The sequence below is a fragment of the Tachysurus vachellii genome, chromosome 3, assembly GCF_030014155.1.
Source record: "Tachysurus vachellii isolate PV-2020 chromosome 3, HZAU_Pvac_v1, whole genome shotgun sequence".
Lineage (NCBI taxonomy): Eukaryota > Metazoa > Chordata > Actinopteri > Siluriformes > Bagridae > Tachysurus > Tachysurus vachellii.
In genome coordinates this window covers 6,028,372-6,045,884 of record NC_083462.1, presented here as the reverse complement: position 1 = coordinate 6,045,884, position 17,513 = coordinate 6,028,372, and the positions used below count along the sequence as shown (strand labels likewise).

The window sequence follows — 17,513 nt, the reverse complement described above, 5'->3', positions numbered from 1 at the left end:
GGCTCTGGAACACACCTGCACCTATTACGGAGGGTAAGGATGGACCTTCTCTGTGTACAACACCGCATCACATGTGGAGAAAACTACAAACCTACACACCCATAACTACTTTAGCAACAATACCTTGCTAAAAGAGAGGGAAAAACACTGAAGGAATCACTGTATTTTCTCCGCTCACTTGAGAGACAGGCAGCGTCCTGGGAGTCTTTCTAAGCAGGGCTTTTCGAAGTGGATTGAATAAACGCCAGTCTCTGATCCCATGTGAACTTTACTGAGTGTCTCTTGTCACCTAGTGTTTATATCGGCTGTGACACTTTACTACATTTCACCAATTCAAGTGCAATTAAATTATTCTCATCAACTTCTTTAACGTCACACACATCATATACGATACATTTAATGCTAGCTTGGAAGATTACTTTTAATATATTATATTATTTTAAGCGGTTTCAATAGCTTCCTGTTTACTCTAATAGTTAGCATTGGTTGTACTCTATATGTGGGTTAAAAACTCAGTTGTTGAGTTCTGTGCTTCTTATATTTTTTTTTATGGTTGTTCTCATCATTATCTACAAACCAAATTATTCTCTTTTTCCATAGAGAAAAAAAACTGTGTGAAGAACTGAATGTGAAGCATCAGCATGAGAAGTTCAAGAAGAAGAAAACCACAATAATGACGACTGCTTGCTAGTGTGAACTGAGAGTGAGACCAAGAGGCTTAACCTGAGTTCACACTAGCAAGCAGAAGTCACTCATTTCATGTGTTGTGAAGCAATAGTGAGGTTCAGAAATGCAAGCTGTCTATGAAGATATGAGTTTTAATCTCTGCAAAATCGGCAGTAGTGAAAACTATCACTCTCCAACAGGTAGATATCTGAAATGTTTATACATGTAGAAATATTTAAATACATGTTTGATTATTATTTTGATATCGTTTACATGAAGTGTTGTAAATGACAAGCTTTTCACTGCTCATTATCAGACACAGAGGATGATGTTTATGTGAATACAGAAGACTGTCGCTCAGAGCTGAAAAACTCAGGTATGTGTTTGTTTGGTGATTAAATACTGATACTAAGAACTAGTGAGGTTAGTGAAGGACAACAAAAAATTAAATTTAATCTACAAAGATGGCAAAATAGATAGTAGTTAAAATGTCTTTCTCCAACAGGCAGAAATCTGAACAAGTGCTGTAAATGATGAGCACTGTGTAAATGCTCATAATCACAAACAGTGGAAGATGGTTATGTAAATACACAGGACAGAAAATGCACAAATGCTTCTTTCTTTATGTCTTTATAATGGGACCAGGAATGACAGATGCACAAAAAGTTTCCACAAAACCTGTTGGTTTATCGTAAAACAGGCAAATGTGTATACAAAACTGTACAACAGCATGACTTCAGGTTGAGCCAAAGCTTAAATAAAAAATAGGAACTGCCTTCTCAAAAAGAAAAAAGAAACAAAAATAGCAGCAACAGTAGTTTTGATTTCATATCACACAAAAACAGAGAAAAGTAGCACACACTCAAGAGAAAAAGCAGCCACACTTCTTGTACACTGAGTTATTAATATATACAGAGAATAATTTACACAAACAACAAGACTGAAAAACAAGCTTAAAGTCAAAACCAGAACCAAAAAGCAATAAAATTACATTAACCACTAAACAAAACTAACTGCAAATCCACTAAGAAACACTACCGGAAAGCACCTTTAGGGGAAGTCATGGCCTAATGGTTAGAGAGTCTGACTCCTAACCCTAAGGTTGTGGGTTCGAGTCTCAGGCCGGCCACGACTGAGGTGCCCTTGAGCAAGGCACCGAACCCCACCAACTGCTCCTCGGGCGCTGCAGCATAAATGGCTGCCCACTGCTCCGGGTGTGTGTTCACGGTGTGTGTGTGTACACTGCTGTGTGTGTGCACTTTGGATGTGGATGGGTTAAATGCAGAGAACAAATTCTGAGTATGGGTCACCGTACTTAACCGTATGTCACGTCAATTTCACTTTCACCCTTCATACGCTTTGTGCCTCATCTTTCTTTAATATTCTTTCACCAGTAGTGATGACATCATGGTCAGGAGCCAGACCATGCCACAAAAACACATGCAACACATTAGAGACACAAAATATGATGGGTAACAAGAACTTTATGCTCTTATCAAGTGAAAATTATATTATCTCATTGACAGACAATGTTGTGTTTATTCTCTAAATAAATACATGAATAAAAACACAGCTAAACATGCTTTCTCACTTGCTTTATGGTTATTAATAGTGTTGGTAACTATCATAGCGGTGGTACAGTGGAGGCTCAAGTGGTTATAGCTCTGGGTTGTTGATTGGCAGATCAGGGTTCAAGCATGAGTCCCAGCACTGTTGGGCCCTTGAGCAAGGCCCTTATCCATCACTACTCCAGGGGCGCAGTATGATGGATGACCCTGCACTTTGACCCTTAGGATATAAGTTAGAATATTTGAAGAAAGAATTTTACCACGATGTAATGTATATTTAAATATATAAGGCTTCTATTCAACAACATTCCTTAATACTGTAATGTGACACACAGGTTAGGAAACGGGAGGAAAGGTTAATTATTCAACAGGTAAACATGTGAAACTGCTATTTATATTTTAGATGTTGTAAACATATGTGATCAGGCATCATACAAGGAGTTGTTAATTTGTTAGGATCACAAGCAGTGGATGATGACTATGTGAACACACAGCAGCTGCATGCAAAGACTAAACAACGCACAGGTATGTGTTTGTACTCATTATACTCATTATCTCACTTCTACTTGTATAATTTATTAACTAAAACATGTTTAATATTTAGCTTCATCTAGTTACAACATCATCATATCTGCTCTTGGTCTTCTGCTGCTTGGAGCTCTAGTGTCACTCTGTGCTGTAGGGATCTTGTGTGAGTATTAAATAGCGCTTTAACCTGTTGTTCTCATTCAACTAATTACGATAAATAAAATACTTTGATGGTTAAGTTAGAAGGATTCCTTTTACAGGCCATTTATACTAGAAACATACAACACATTGCAATAGAATATTTATGTAACTTTGGTGCTTGGCCCCTAGAAAAGTTTTCATTAATCTATGTCTGAGTTTAGCCCTGATGTTCTTGTTCAACAGATCACAATAAAGTTGTTTCCACTGAGATATTAAGTGAAGGACACGAGAACACTACAGCCAAACTGATGGGGCTAAAATACAAAGCCACCGGTAAGATGTTTCTGAGGTTTTAATGTTTGCTTCAGCAGCCAGCTGTTGGTCTTCATCATGTCTCAAAAGTCTCCATACAAACACTTTTTAGCTAATTCACATTTCATTTGTCACATATACAAACAAACACAGTGTGACGTTTACAGGTCAGCACTTGTTACAGTATGTGGACATTTGCGCCACCTAGTGGCTATATAGTGTGTAACAATTTAGTACATTTCACCAGGAAATAATTTTTATTAATTTATTTATTTTTATTAATATTAAGATATTTATTTATTGTTTTATTGACAGAACGACCGTGTTAAAACATTTTGCATAAAATATTTTTTGTTTAGTTTTAGAGGCAGAACAACTGTATGAAATGCTGAAGGCCAAATACCAGGAAGTTCATGAACGTCTCGCTGCATGCAATGGTAAGGCCTCATCCCGCTAGTGCCCCCACCAGAGGGCGACAGAGAGAGAGAGAGAGAGAGAGAGAGAGAGAGAGAGAGAGAGAGAGAGAGAGAGAGAGAGAGAGAGAATAACAAGCAGATAGAATTTAAATTAATCAGAATCAGAAATATTTGATTAATTAATCCCAGGGAGGAAATTGGGTTTGTTGCCACAGCTCCAAGTAACCAAAATAAGAATACAAAAATAAAGACTAATATACACAAAATAATATATACAAAAAATACAAATAAAGCTAGGATTTAAATAACTATACAGGTAATGGTGTATTGTTGCACAGTGAGATATGTTGTTGTACAGAGGAATTATACAGTCTGGTGGATTAATTATGTGGATTAAGTGATAATTAATTAATTACTTTATTCTTAATTGTTTTTTTTTTAATTGTACAGTGATCATGCCAGCTAGAAAGCTGCTTTAGAACACAATACTATTATTATTGTTGTGTGGTTGTTGTTGTTGTTATGTGTCATGTATCAAATAATATAATGTGTTTAAAGTAGAAACAGGGTGTTTAGTATAATTGTATAATCAAAATAATCTTTTGGAGATACACAAGTGTCACATATTACCTGTATATAATCTCATTTCATAATGGATCTGATTTTTTAACTGTTCTTTGAAAAAGGAAAACAAAACTGTAAACTTTGTGAGGAAGGATGGAAGTCTCTTGGTTTAAAGTGTTACTACTTCTCCACTCATACACTGAACTGGACACAGAGTCGAGATTACTGTGTGGAGAAAGGAGGCCACATGGTGATTATAACCAGCCAAACTGAACAGGTGAGTGTAGAGCTTCTCTTTATAATTTAATCTAATCATTTATTTATTTAATATAATTGTTTTGTACATTAGGACTTTTTATTCTCACAAATTAAAAAAACACACTGGATTGGCTTGAATGACTTGGAGACTGAGGGTCAGTGGATGTGGGTGAACAACCAGCCCTTAAATGAGACGGGTGTAACGTAAGGACAGTGTTCACTCACACACACTTTAAATGCATTTCACATTTTAAGATCTACAAAGCTTCAGCAACTTATACCTTTTTATTCTATGAAGGTTCTGGTATAGGTCTCCACAGGGAACAAGTGAGCCTGACAACTGGAAATTTGAGGACCCTTCTGGAGAGAACTGTGCTGCTCTGGGTCATGAGAGCGGTAACCCAGATAAATGGTTCGATGCTTCATGTCGTAAGCAGAAACAATTCATCTGTGAAAAATAAAATACCAGCTTCACTTTTAAAAGCATGTTAACATCTTTTTGGACTAAAGTAAATCTTTTTTAAAAGGTCTTGGATTTCAGACCTACAGGTTCAAATGGCTTATTTTAAAGGGATGATCTAAGTTTGTGTAAAACTCTAGACCAGAAAAACATAACTATAGTATATACGTGTATATACTATAGTTATGTTTTTCTTATGTTATGTTTATATATATATGTTATGTTTATTTATATAGTTATGTTTTTTTATGTTATGTTTATATATATATATATATATATATATATATATATATATATATATATATATATATATATATATATATATATATATATATATATATATACGTATATATACATAATATGTATAAAAGGTGTGCATTTTAAATGTAATGTGTGGGTTATTAATTAGAGATTTGCATTATGGCAGTGTTTTACTTTAACAATATTGGGTTATTGACACAAGAGAAAAGCAGTAAACAGAATACAGCTTCTTAGGTTTATAGAAACTTGAAAAGATGACACTTGAACAGATTTAGATTACCTTTATTGTCTTGAGCATACCTTTAGATAAGGTGTATGCATATGACATAGTATATAGTGTATGAATAGTGTATGAAATGTTCTAGTATAAGTACTATTTAAAATATATACTATTTCAAAACAATCTTGATGGTTAAAAATCCCCATTAGTATTAAGTTTTTTTTTTTCAAATAATTTGTCACCAGTTTGTAGTATTTGTTTATTATTGAGGACTGCACATTTTTACTTATGTCAACATGTTTTGCATACATTTAAATATGAATAAAAGCTTATATGGCCCTGCAATGGGTTGGCACTCCGCCCAGGGTGATGCCCAATGACAGGCCCAATGACAGGCTCCCTGTAACCCGAGGTAGTTTGGATAAGCGGTAGAAAATGAGTGAGTGAATGAGTGAGTGAGTAAAAGCTTATATGACTTAAAAATATAAGGTTTGATTTTTCAATAAGGTAACAAGGATATTATGATAAGACAATAACGTTTCAGTAAGGACGGGTAATAAGATAGATGGTTATGCTGCCATAAACTGCAGTATTTAATGCAGTATTGGATTTGATTGAGCTTCAATAAGGCAACAATGATATTATGATAAGACAATAACGTTGGTTAGGTTAAAGCAGCACCAGGACAAAACTCTTTAACCTGAACATCACTTCAGCTGTTAATTTTTTTTTCCTTTGAATTTCCCTAGACTTGCCACTAGATGGCAGCAATGACTTCTGAATTGTGGTCATCCTACAGTACAAATTTTTATATTTGTTTGTCGAATGTCTGTAGATTTTGAGCCCGATGATATTCGTTAGTAAACATCTGCTGTAAAAATGACCAGCTGTCATTCAAATAGGTGATGAAGATAATGCACAAGCTTGGGGTTCTGGACATAATGAAACATGGATGTCAGTCTGTCTTTTTGCTATTCATTTTGCTGAGAAAGATTTGTATTCCTACGTTGATCATGTACGTCTGTATACACAATAGAAAAAATAGAAAAAATAGAATTTATCCACGGGAGGCTCATTTATTTATTTGTTTGTTTGTTTGTTTGTTTGTTTGTTTGTTTGTTGTTCTAAATTAGTATTAGTAGTGGTTTCAGCATTATTATTATTATTATTATTATTATTATTATTATTATTATTATTATTATTATTATTATTATTATTATTGACTCTATGCCATTACCGGCCGGTCGGTGGCGCGCTTGGATGAGTATCAGCGCCGGGAGCGCGCGCCTTTGGATGCGCGCAGTTCAGTCTGGTTTCTGCACGAAGGGATAAAGGAGTGCAGGACCAATTTCGCCTCCTCAGAACATGGATTTCTTCTGCGATTTTATTTACATTCACAAGATAAACAAATTAACCAATGCTTTATGTGCTTTTCTTCTGAAATCTTCATTCCCTGCTGTGGAGATGAAACCCCTGGTTGTGCATCTGGATTTTATTTAGCATAGAACTTAAAAAAGTGGAGCAACTGATACGTTCGGGTTCGCGTTCAGTGAAGTGATTTATATTATTGAGTTGCTTATGATTGACATAGTTTATCAGGAGCACCATCTTCAGTGCATAAGTAGGAGTGTGTGTATGTCGGAGTGAGCTGTACATCCGCACTGGAGTTGGCCGGACATGATCAGGGTGAGTGAGCATCATATTCATGTCCATATCAGTTTGCTGTTTAGATGATCTGAGTTCTTTTTTTAATGACAGTATGTTTTACTCTAAAAGCATATGCATTTAGTTAGTGGTTTATGATGCCATCTCCGCGTAACTGGGTCCTGAATTGTCTCTTGTCTTTCTGAAAATCTTTGTCTGCTACAGTGCGCAGGGACTGTGTTAAAAACTGTAAGTTTACACACATATCTTTGAGAAAGTCTACATGTACAGTATGGCTATACAGTAGGTTTAGGCTTGTACACAGGCTTGAGACATTGCATTTATTATTATTATTATTATTATTATTATTATTATTATTATTATTATTATTATTATTATTATTATTATGTCTTTTCTCTTTAGTCAAATATGAAAACATTTGAATTCAATTTTTAAGCTTATAAAGTATCAAAAGGGAACCTCCTATTTTCACTGAATTGACCTTTTTTTTACTGATTTAAATTTGTGTATGTCTCTTAGGTCCTTGCCTCCTACCTCCCCTGTCTGGGAATCATGGATTTTAGCCACTGAAGGAAAAACAGCTTGAAATCAGAATTTGTCCTGTGTGACCCCCCAACACTGAGATTAGTGTTTAACACTCATAAGTTTTCTCATCATGGGCACTGCTTTGTCTCTCTCTCCGGGTCCCCAAAAATCTGATTACTATGACGATCGACCTAACTCCCTCGGCCGCTACCCGAGCTTGAGCAGCCGCTCTTTGACCACTCAGAAGGAGCGCGGGCTCAAATCACGAGGACAATCTATCTTCCTGCCTGCTCTCACATGGAAACGTCTTGTGGCCTCAACTAAAAAACGAGGCTCCTCCAAGAAAGGGTTTCCCACCAGCCAAGGAGCCATGGGGGCACCACTTCACAACAACAACCACATCTACCAAAAAGACCCTGTGTTACATCTGAACCGAGAAAATGTAAAAAAGTCTCTTTCATGTGCAAACCTTTCCAGCTATGAAGGTCCAGCAGGTCTGGGCTTGGGAATGGGGTTGAACCTAGGCTATGTTAAACCACAGCAGCATTCCTCAGTCAAAAAGGTTTCTCATGGAAGCTCTTCTCCGAAACGTGTGATTGTCCAAGCGTCTACAAGCGAGCTCCTGCGATGTTTAGGTGAATTCCTATGTGGGCGATGTTATCGGCTCAAGCTCCTTTCGCCTTCTGATCCGGTTCTGTGGCTACGTGCTGTAGATCGCTCACTACTGCTCCAGGGCTGGCAGGACCAAGCATTTGTGACTCCAGCCAATGTAGTGTTCATCTATATGCTGTGCAGAGATGTGGTGGATGGGGAGGTTGTGTCCTCAGAACATGAACTCCAAGCTGTCCTTCTCACCTGCCTCTACCTGTCCTACTCATACATGGGCAATGAGATCTCCTACCCACTCAAGCCCTTCTTAGTCGAGGCAGCTAAGGAGGCATTTTGGGACCGATGCCTGGCCATCATCAATGCCATGAGTGCCAAGATGCTACGCATCAACGCAGACCCACATTTCTTCACTCAGGTATTTGCAGAACTGAAAAGCGAAGGGGGATGTGGACTGCAGGATTATGGGCGTTTGCTGGATCGGTGAGTGGAGAGAAAGAACTTTCTCCTTCACTGCATCGCCAGTAGAAACCTTTTTGTATTTCTTAATACCTCTGCGGTGTAAAGATCTGTAGGATCACTAAATCAGTCCATCATCGTTGAGTCACAGTTTGTTGGGCACTTGACTTTGTTTCAACTCTGATATTGACCTCATAGATGTTATAACTGGACGGCGGATCCTATTTCATAGAAAGACAAACGCCAGGTGCCTTGAAGTTGAAGTATGGCATCAGGTCAAAAGACTGAAAGCAGCTTTCACCAGTAACGGATCCTAATACAGTTTTGGGATGGTGCAGTTTTTTGTCTTTTTCTAAACAGCGAGCTTCAGATTATAGAATATATTGTGTGAAGTTAAAGACGTCAGAATGCTTATCTTTGACATAGGCCTCCACTCTGCCACCTGAGCCCTTCTTAAGCTTAAACCTCAGCCTAAAGCTATCCACATAACGAATGGCACATGACCTGAAAATACTTGACCGATGGATAGTCCGTCTGGAGTGTTAGGATAATGTCCATCTTCATGGAAGAAACACTAGTTAGTCTGGTTAGTCTGTCAATCCCATAGTCTAGTTAGTCTGTCAATCCCATAACAAAATGTTTGGAGACCACAATGTTTTCTGTGAAAATGTCAGAGAACAAGACGAATGGAGAAAAACGTTCCCACCAAAGTCAGAGTTTTTGTGGGAAATTTGCATTATGTTACCGTTCTATAAAGAAAATATAATAGCAAGAAAGACTTGTCTCAACACTAAATTGGCTGAAGTTTTGGCTAAAGAATTAGCATTATATAATCAGTTCATAAATAGCTGTTTAATGTGAATTTTTTCTTTGTACAAAAATATAAGTGAAAGCATTCCATGTTTTTTTTATTTATTTTTTTTTTATTTTATTTTATTTTTTTTTTTTTGTATGTGGACGTCCATTAGCAGTTTGGTGCTGTGTTGTTCTTCTTTTATTTTATGAGACCAGACTTAGGCTGCTGTGGCATTAATAAGATTAACAGATTACCCATACACACAGATACACAGCACTTGTTCCTATTGCCAGGCTATCCTGCTTGCAGAGCTAATCCATACTGCTTGGCCAGTATGTTTTGTTCTATGTCTTTCTGTGTCACATGGCTGTTCTCTCCTGCAATGCTTAACAGACAGAGGCTGATGATCATCGAAAATCTGTGTGTGTTTAACAGGACATGCTTTATTGGGTGAGGGAAATTTAAAGAGATGAGTACAGACATTTCTAAAAGCTGTCAGGTCACTGTGGTTACGCGCAGCTGCCTTTTCTCCAGGTGTGGGACCTGACAGAGAGGACACAGGGATTTTCAAGGACAGAAGGTGCTTTTGTATGTGGCCTCCTCAATAAAACGAAAACCATTTTCCCAAACAGTCTTTAGGATAGTTCAACATTTTGATGTTCAGACTCGAAGATGAGGCGCAGCTCCTGTAACAATTTGTTCATTTCAGTTTCCTGAATACAATTAAAAGTATAGAAAGTGAAAAATGGACAAAAAGAAATGACAGGTGTGCTAAAGTTCCTTTATAGACATACTTGTTGAATAGATCGTTATTATACGTCGACACGTGGCTAAACTATGTCTTTAAAGTGTAGCTGTTTGGTTGAGACAGCAGCACATGGCTTTGCATTTAACCGTTAATCTGAATGTGTTTTACTGCAGTGCCTCCGGAGGTAACCTCCTCCACCCAGCCTACTCATCCACACAGAAAAAGAATTAATAATAATTTCACTCATGCAATAGTTTTAGATGAATACTCAATCCAAAACGTGGACCGACACACAGCGATAATCTGTTAATCCGTTTGTACCCCAGTCAAGAACAATTAGATGAAAATGCAGCAAATATGTGAGTCAGATCAGCAGAGATTTCTGTTTGTTCTCTCTCCTGTTATGCCAGGGTCATCAGCACCACCGCCTGCTCAGACATACACTCGCACTCCATCCGATGCCTGGCAGTACGCTTATGTAATATCTATAGGAAGAGCCAACACCTGAGAAGCAGCAGATGACTGAAAACAATGAGCAAAGATTTACTGCATAACATGTTATCAGTCGTTCACACTCTTAAGGCAGGATTATGATGATTTCCAACAAACTTCTTGTTTGATGGGTAATTCGAAAAAATCATAAAAATAATTTGAGCAGAAATATTCATATATTCCATTGAGCTAAGTCGTGGCCTAATGGTTAGAGTGTTTGACTCCTAACCCTAAGGTTGTGGGTTCGAGTCTCGGGCCGGCCACGACTGAAGTGCCCTTGAGCAAGGCACCGAACCCCCCAACGGCTCCCCGGGCGCCGCAGCATAAATGGCTGCCCACTGCTCCGGGTGTGTGTTCACAGTGTGTGTGTGTGTGCACTTTGGATGGGTTAAACGCAGAGAACAAATTCTGAGTATGGTTTACCGTACATAGCCGTATGTCACGTCACTTTATCGCACTTGGACAGTTCAATATAAAGCAGGGAATTGGGAGTCATTTGATTCTTAAATGAATAGTTTGTAAAGTTTACAGTTTTCTATTAACTCTGATTTCATTTTAGTTGAAATACCGATGAATGTTCTTCTAATGTTCTCAACTCAACATTATCCCCTGAAATGCTTTGAGTTGCCTTTTTGGTAAAATCTTAATAAAGATTAAATAATAAACATATTCCAGAGACACTTTAAAATAAATTACAAAGTGCAGCTTTGAATGAAAAATCCACACTGAGTGTCTGAGCACTGACTTCATTTTGCAAATTGATTCTTTAATCTTTAATGTCAGACTATTTTGACATCAGATTACATTACCCATAATGACTGGAACTGTTGCTTCACGACTACCTAAATACAGCAGCACTTTAGACTTCATCTGTACACTCTCCTCAAACGGTTTGGCTTTCAGAGCCGTCACATTTACATTCAATGATATCGTGCTCATTAGCTCGTCGCTCGCTAACTAGATGAAACTAGCTGTAACTAAAAACGGAAAATTCTGCACCAACCAACAAATCAGCACCAGAATCGCAAAGCACTGCAGAAATACTTCGATATAAGCACATGTCATATGGGTAGAGTTTCACTATAAAGCACTGTTAATGAATTATGGATATAACGATTCTAAAGCCTGAGGATGTGGCCTGTCTCAGAGCACCGGTTTATTGTATATTATTTTAGGTTTTCAACAGACAAAAGAATAAAAAAAGAGATGAAAGTGTTTAGCAGTAGGAGGAAACTCTGTGATGAATCATAAAGTTTATACTCTTACAGTTATGTTTATAGCATGCGTTTGAAAACTCTGTCCATCGCTTTTCTCATTCTTGCCCCAAAACACACACTTTTGTCTTCTTTAGCCATGCTAAACTGATTCTAAATCAGTCTCATTGTGCAGGAAGAGTACAGACAAAGTAGTGTTCGTGCTCGGGCTGATATGTGAAGGCCCTCTATAAGAGCTGTGTAGGGCTCTGTGAGAGAACGCTGAAGCTGCAACGACTTCTGCTTCCACTTGGATTCTCCTGTTTGCTTAGCATTATCTCACAGTCTGGGATGTATCTTAACATTGTTTATTCACTGTATCTATTCCATACAGCAGCTCTGTAGACTTTTTGGGGTATTTAGACTAGCTGTGTAAACGGCACGTCTGAGTGTCCAGACCGCCGGAGAAAATATTGCTTGTGTCTTGCCATGGGAAAATCAAACATTTAGTCCACAAGCTGATGTTCATGTTCATGAGCTGTTTCACCACACAACCTGGTCAACAATCATCATTTCTGGCAATTAAAAGCGGTCCAATCATGCACCCTTGTGGAATGCCTATCACACCATAACCCTATCTTGTACAAGTTTTTTTGAAAGACTTCATTTAAAATTTTCATTTTAAAGACACTCTACAGAATGGATTCTGACTGACTACAGCACAGGACATTTCGCTCCTCTGGTTGTTCTTCAAGCACAAAGATATATACTTCTGGCCTCAGAGAGAGACTCAGGATTTATGTTATATTTAAGGTTGTCTCTGCACTGCAAGGTGCCATTACTCCATGAGTTGTGATTCTATCCATGTTTTCACTGCTGCTACATATTTATGTGCGTAAATCAGTAGACTTCATTAGGACACTGTGTAGAATGTCTAGCCATGCAGACCAGTAGGAACAAAATGTAAATGTGTCACTATGTAGCAAACAAAAGTGTACATATAATATGAATTGTACTGTGTACTGCTACTGTGATGTGCAGATACTGGCTTGATGGTTCCTTTTTAATTACTGTTGTATTTGTTGTTTTTTTTAAAAGTACGTTATCTTTATTGCGGTTCTCGGTAAACTGACGTCGGCAGTATTAGTGGTGAATATAGATGATTCTATTGATTAATAATAATGATGCAAAATATATTTCAGACTTATTTGGGCTTTTTTTTCTCCCCCTAACTGTGGTACCAGTGTGTCTTGAGGTTTGGGAGCTTGAAAAAAAAGGAAGTGCCATAATTGTTGTGTTTCTCACTTCCTTTAACCTTTCTGAAATTATGTTAAGAAATACACATTCTGAGACAATTACACACACAAACACACACATATACACATGAAAAGGCTGAGATGCTTTGGCCAAGTGCGAAAGACCTGTTAGTGTAACTGACTGAAAAACGCACACACACATGCGCCCACACACACATACACACACACACATACACACATGCACATGCACACACACACATACACACATGCACATGCACACACACACACACACGTACACACACACATACACACACGCACATGCACACACACACACACACACACACATGTACACACACATACACACATGCACACACACACACATGTACACACATACACATGCACACACATACACACATGCACACACACAAACACACACACATACACACACATACACACACACAGAAAGACAGAGATATGCATTGGCAAAGAACAAAATACACGTAACTGACCAAACCACACACACACACACACACACACACACACATGCACACACTCTCACACACAGACATGCACACAAACAAAACACACAGAAAGACTATATCTTCTATATCTTGTTTTTTATACCATTGGATGCAGTAATATCATTATATTTCAATCCTAATGCACTGAGATATTACAGAAGATACAGTATTAGATGGTTCGGAAGGTCCACATGTTTTGTGCGACAGTGTTAATTTATTAAAGAATGACTCATCGTCCTTTTTAACTGCTTATAGATATTATACTTGAAAGTTTTTGAAATGTTCCTATGGAAAAAAAAACTAAATATAAATTTACAGCATGACGTCTGCTAACACAGTGCTAACACTAGAGACTCCTAAAATGCTAAACAAACATTTCCGCACCATATCAACAAATACACAGTTTTTAATCTGTATACACCGATGTACAAGTCCGTGTCACTTACTATAGAAACAATGTCATATCAAAAGGAGCGTCTTAGAAAACTAAACACATTCTAACCAATCGGAATCAAGAACTCAACAGTAATATATATAACCAGGAGTCAGTGATTACATATCATCCCATGTGAATGGTAATAAAATCATATTTGTCTACGATACATCGGGAAGCTGTTAGTCAAGACTGAATATACTATGAAATATTTTAATGCTCAGGACTCAAGGCTGAATAAGTATTTGTTCTATAAGTAAGTGTTCTTCCTGTGTCTTATTTAGTGTTTATAACTTATGATCGGTATCCAATCATCAGTTCTTCATTTTATATATGTAGCAAAATGCTTTTTTTCATAAGAATATATTAAATAAACAAACAAACAAACAAATAAACAAATAAATAAATAAATAAATAATCTTTTAATTATACAGGAGGGAAAAAGGGGGAAATATATAGAACCATATAAAAATCTAATATATACCATAAAAATGTATATATTACTTTAAATATCTATATATTTGGGTTTCAACCCATTGCATGGTTCAATCACACACATTCACAAACTACAGATAATTTAGAGGCATGTGTTTGGTCTGGGATGAAAATGGGGTTAATAGAAGGGATCCTATACTAAACCACCTCTGGAGTTCTTACTTGCTTAATTGTACTCAGCTACAGACTGTTGTAGAAAGGACATTATTTACATTTATATTAGTTCCTGTTCAGTGTCACCAAAACGAGGATGAGTTTCCCTTCTGAGTTTCCCTTCTGGTTCCTCTCAAGGTTCCTTTCTCATATCATCTCAGGGAGTTTTTCCTCACTACCATTTTACCTCAGGCTTGATCATTAGGGATAAACTTTAGAGATACATACTAGCTTAATTTTAAACTTTAAACTTTTTATTGTTTCTATACTTCTGTAAAGCTGCTTTGAGACAATGTGAATTGTTAAAAGCGCTAAACAAATAAATTGAAATTGAACTGAATTTTGAATTTGTTTAGTCGGACAAACATTCAGACCGATCTTAACGGCATTCGTTTTCTAACAGTATTAATATACAAAATTAATTTTGTGCGGTTTGGGGGCACGGTGGCTTAGTGGTTAGCACGTTTGCCTCACACCTCCAGGGTTGGGGGTTCGATTCCCGCCTCCACCTTGTGTGTGTGGAGTTTGCATGTTCTCCCCGTGCCTCGGGGGTTTCTTCCGGGTACTCCGGTTTCCTCCCCTGGTCCAAAGACATGCATGGTAGGTTGATTGGCATCTCTGGAAAATTGTCCGTAGTGTGTGAGTGAATGAGAGTGTGTGTGTGCCCTGTGATGGGTTGGCACTCCGTCCAGGGTGTATCCTGCCTTGATGCCCGATGACGCCTGAGATAGGCACAGGCTCCCCGTGACCCAAGGTAGTTCGGATAAGCGGTAGAAAATGAATGAATGAATTTTGTGTGGTTCGGAGTTTGGTTTCATATTGAATTAGTAGCACAGACACATTATCTGTTTGGCACTTTATTAAAGAATGAGAATTTGTGTTTATTTATTTTTTAACTTTTAAGCACAACTGGTATGGGAACAGCGCTTTATTCTCTACAGCGAGTTCCAGCTGCACACCTGTTGGCTGTACTTATTGTTTGCCCTTCTCTCCTCAGCGTGTGTGAAACACACACACACACACACACACACACACACACACTCAGGCTGGCTGCCTTTGTGAGCAGCACTGGCCCTGCGCTGTAAATCTGTGCTGAACTCAAAGCTGACTGGATGCGCAGGGCCACACGCTGCAGATGGCCATTTGCTTGAACATGTTTTGAATCCAAACACGTCTCTCGACTCTCAAAGGCTTTTTATTGCTCTGTGTAATGGCTTTAGCAGGGGCAGAACTCTGCTGTCATGAAGACTTAAAATAAGGTCTGAGTCTAATACATTAGGAAGTTAATTTATGGTGGGAAATAGAAAACGATCACTTCGGAAAACTGTAACATTGCTTTGTACATTTAGTGGTGTTTTCTAAAGTGCCAATTTATTCAGCGATATGCGAACACTGATAACACAGCATCGCTGAACGATCGATTCTGATTGGACTTTCTATAAAACTCACACGTTTATAATAATGCTCTTGTTCTTACACAGGGACTTGACAGACGCTCCAGGAATATAAATGGATTTTAAAAATCTTGAAAAAAAAAATGTTGATATAGTGAAATTGTCGTTTTTTTTTTCTTGGAAATAGTCTTCATTGTCATTGTTTTGTAACATTGAAAGGTGAACTAACTTGTTTTACAGATGCCCCATCACACTAAATGTAACTATAATCAGTTTTAAGAAATTGGTTCTCTTGGCAAATTGATATAAAAGGTAAAATATGAACAAATGTTCTGCTGCTCATCGTCAGTGTGGTTTTCACCTTAACTACATCTGTTGCTGTTAGTTTTGCAGCTGGATTCATTCCGTTGGCCTTTTTAGATAATCGTTGTGTTTCGGGTATAGACGCTTCACTGTCTTATTTCACAAGCAGCTTCCTCTTCTGGAGTGAGACAGCAAACCACGCTGCTGTGAAACCAGAAGCACTTGTGCAGTTTTGTCTGAAGAAGGAAGATGATGAAACTAAACCAAAGGTGTAACATCACTGCAGAATGCAAAGCTTCTGGTCGCAGCTGATAGCTTGCAGGGCCAGTTCCTACAGGGCAAATGGGTGAGGAAGAGGAGGTGGAGGAGGAGGAAGAGGAGGAGGTGTAATAAAGAGCTAAGCTTTGGTGCAGATGGTCAAGCTGTTCTAGTTAACACTAACTCTTAACTCTGTCCTCCCTCCTCTTTTCCCTGATGAACACAAATCACCTCAGCTGCGTGTGTCCGTGTCATTCTTTGTCGTCTGCTCTAAAGGGCCTCCGGATACAATCTTACACAGTGTCAGATTTTAAAGGCATGACTTTAGAGCACAGGGTTGAAAATACCGAAGTGGAGGGAAAGAAGAAGGTATAAGAGCAATTCTGTACTTTAACTTTGTTATATCTGGAATCAGGAGCAGATCTGATAATACTGAAATCTCCGTTCTGATTGGTCAGAAGGTATCGATTCATTTTTTTGGCTACAAGACACATCATTGGATTATATTATGTATGTATATGAGTTAATATACCAGGACTTAGATGGTGGATGAAGGTGAAGCACATAATGTAAACTTAAACAAAACATGTTGCTGTATAACATACAAAAAAAGATATAATTCTTGAAAAGGTGACACACTAAGGAGTAAAGAGTCCTATGTCACCATGAGAAAGGTGATGAAGCTAAAGGAGACCTGAAAGTAAAGTAAAGTGTCACATCTCACTGAAAATGAAACCACAACTGGTCAAAAACATGAAGAAATCTAAAAGAATCTGTTCAGTGAAAAGTCCTAGTGAAAAGTACTGCAGTTGTGTGATGCAC

General features: G+C 37.8%; 2 protein-coding genes across 2 annotated transcripts; both read left to right on the top strand.

Moving 5' to 3' along the window:
* The first annotated feature begins 747 nt into the window (after positions 1-747).
* On the top strand, positions 748-5,038 carry LOC132842177 (C-type lectin domain family 6 member A-like). Its single transcript, XM_060864845.1, has 9 exons — positions 748-866; positions 983-1,042; positions 2,691-2,759; positions 2,839-2,925; positions 3,147-3,236; positions 3,575-3,652; positions 4,318-4,472; positions 4,545-4,657; positions 4,752-5,038. Exons 1-9 carry the CDS (start codon positions 791-793, stop codon positions 4,912-4,914), a joined length of 891 nt encoding a protein of 296 aa, XP_060720828.1. The 5' UTR covers positions 748-790; the 3' UTR covers positions 4,915-5,038.
* A 1,634-nt stretch (positions 5,039-6,672) lies between these two features.
* si:dkeyp-92c9.2 (uncharacterized protein LOC571482 homolog) lies at positions 6,673-13,085 on the top strand. Its single transcript, XM_060865538.1, has 2 exons — positions 6,673-7,080; positions 7,579-13,085. Exon 2 carries the CDS (start codon positions 7,715-7,717, stop codon positions 8,675-8,677), a length of 963 nt encoding a protein of 320 aa, XP_060721521.1. The 5' UTR covers positions 6,673-7,080; positions 7,579-7,714; the 3' UTR covers positions 8,678-13,085.
* Positions 13,086-17,513: the final 4,428 nt, after the last annotated feature.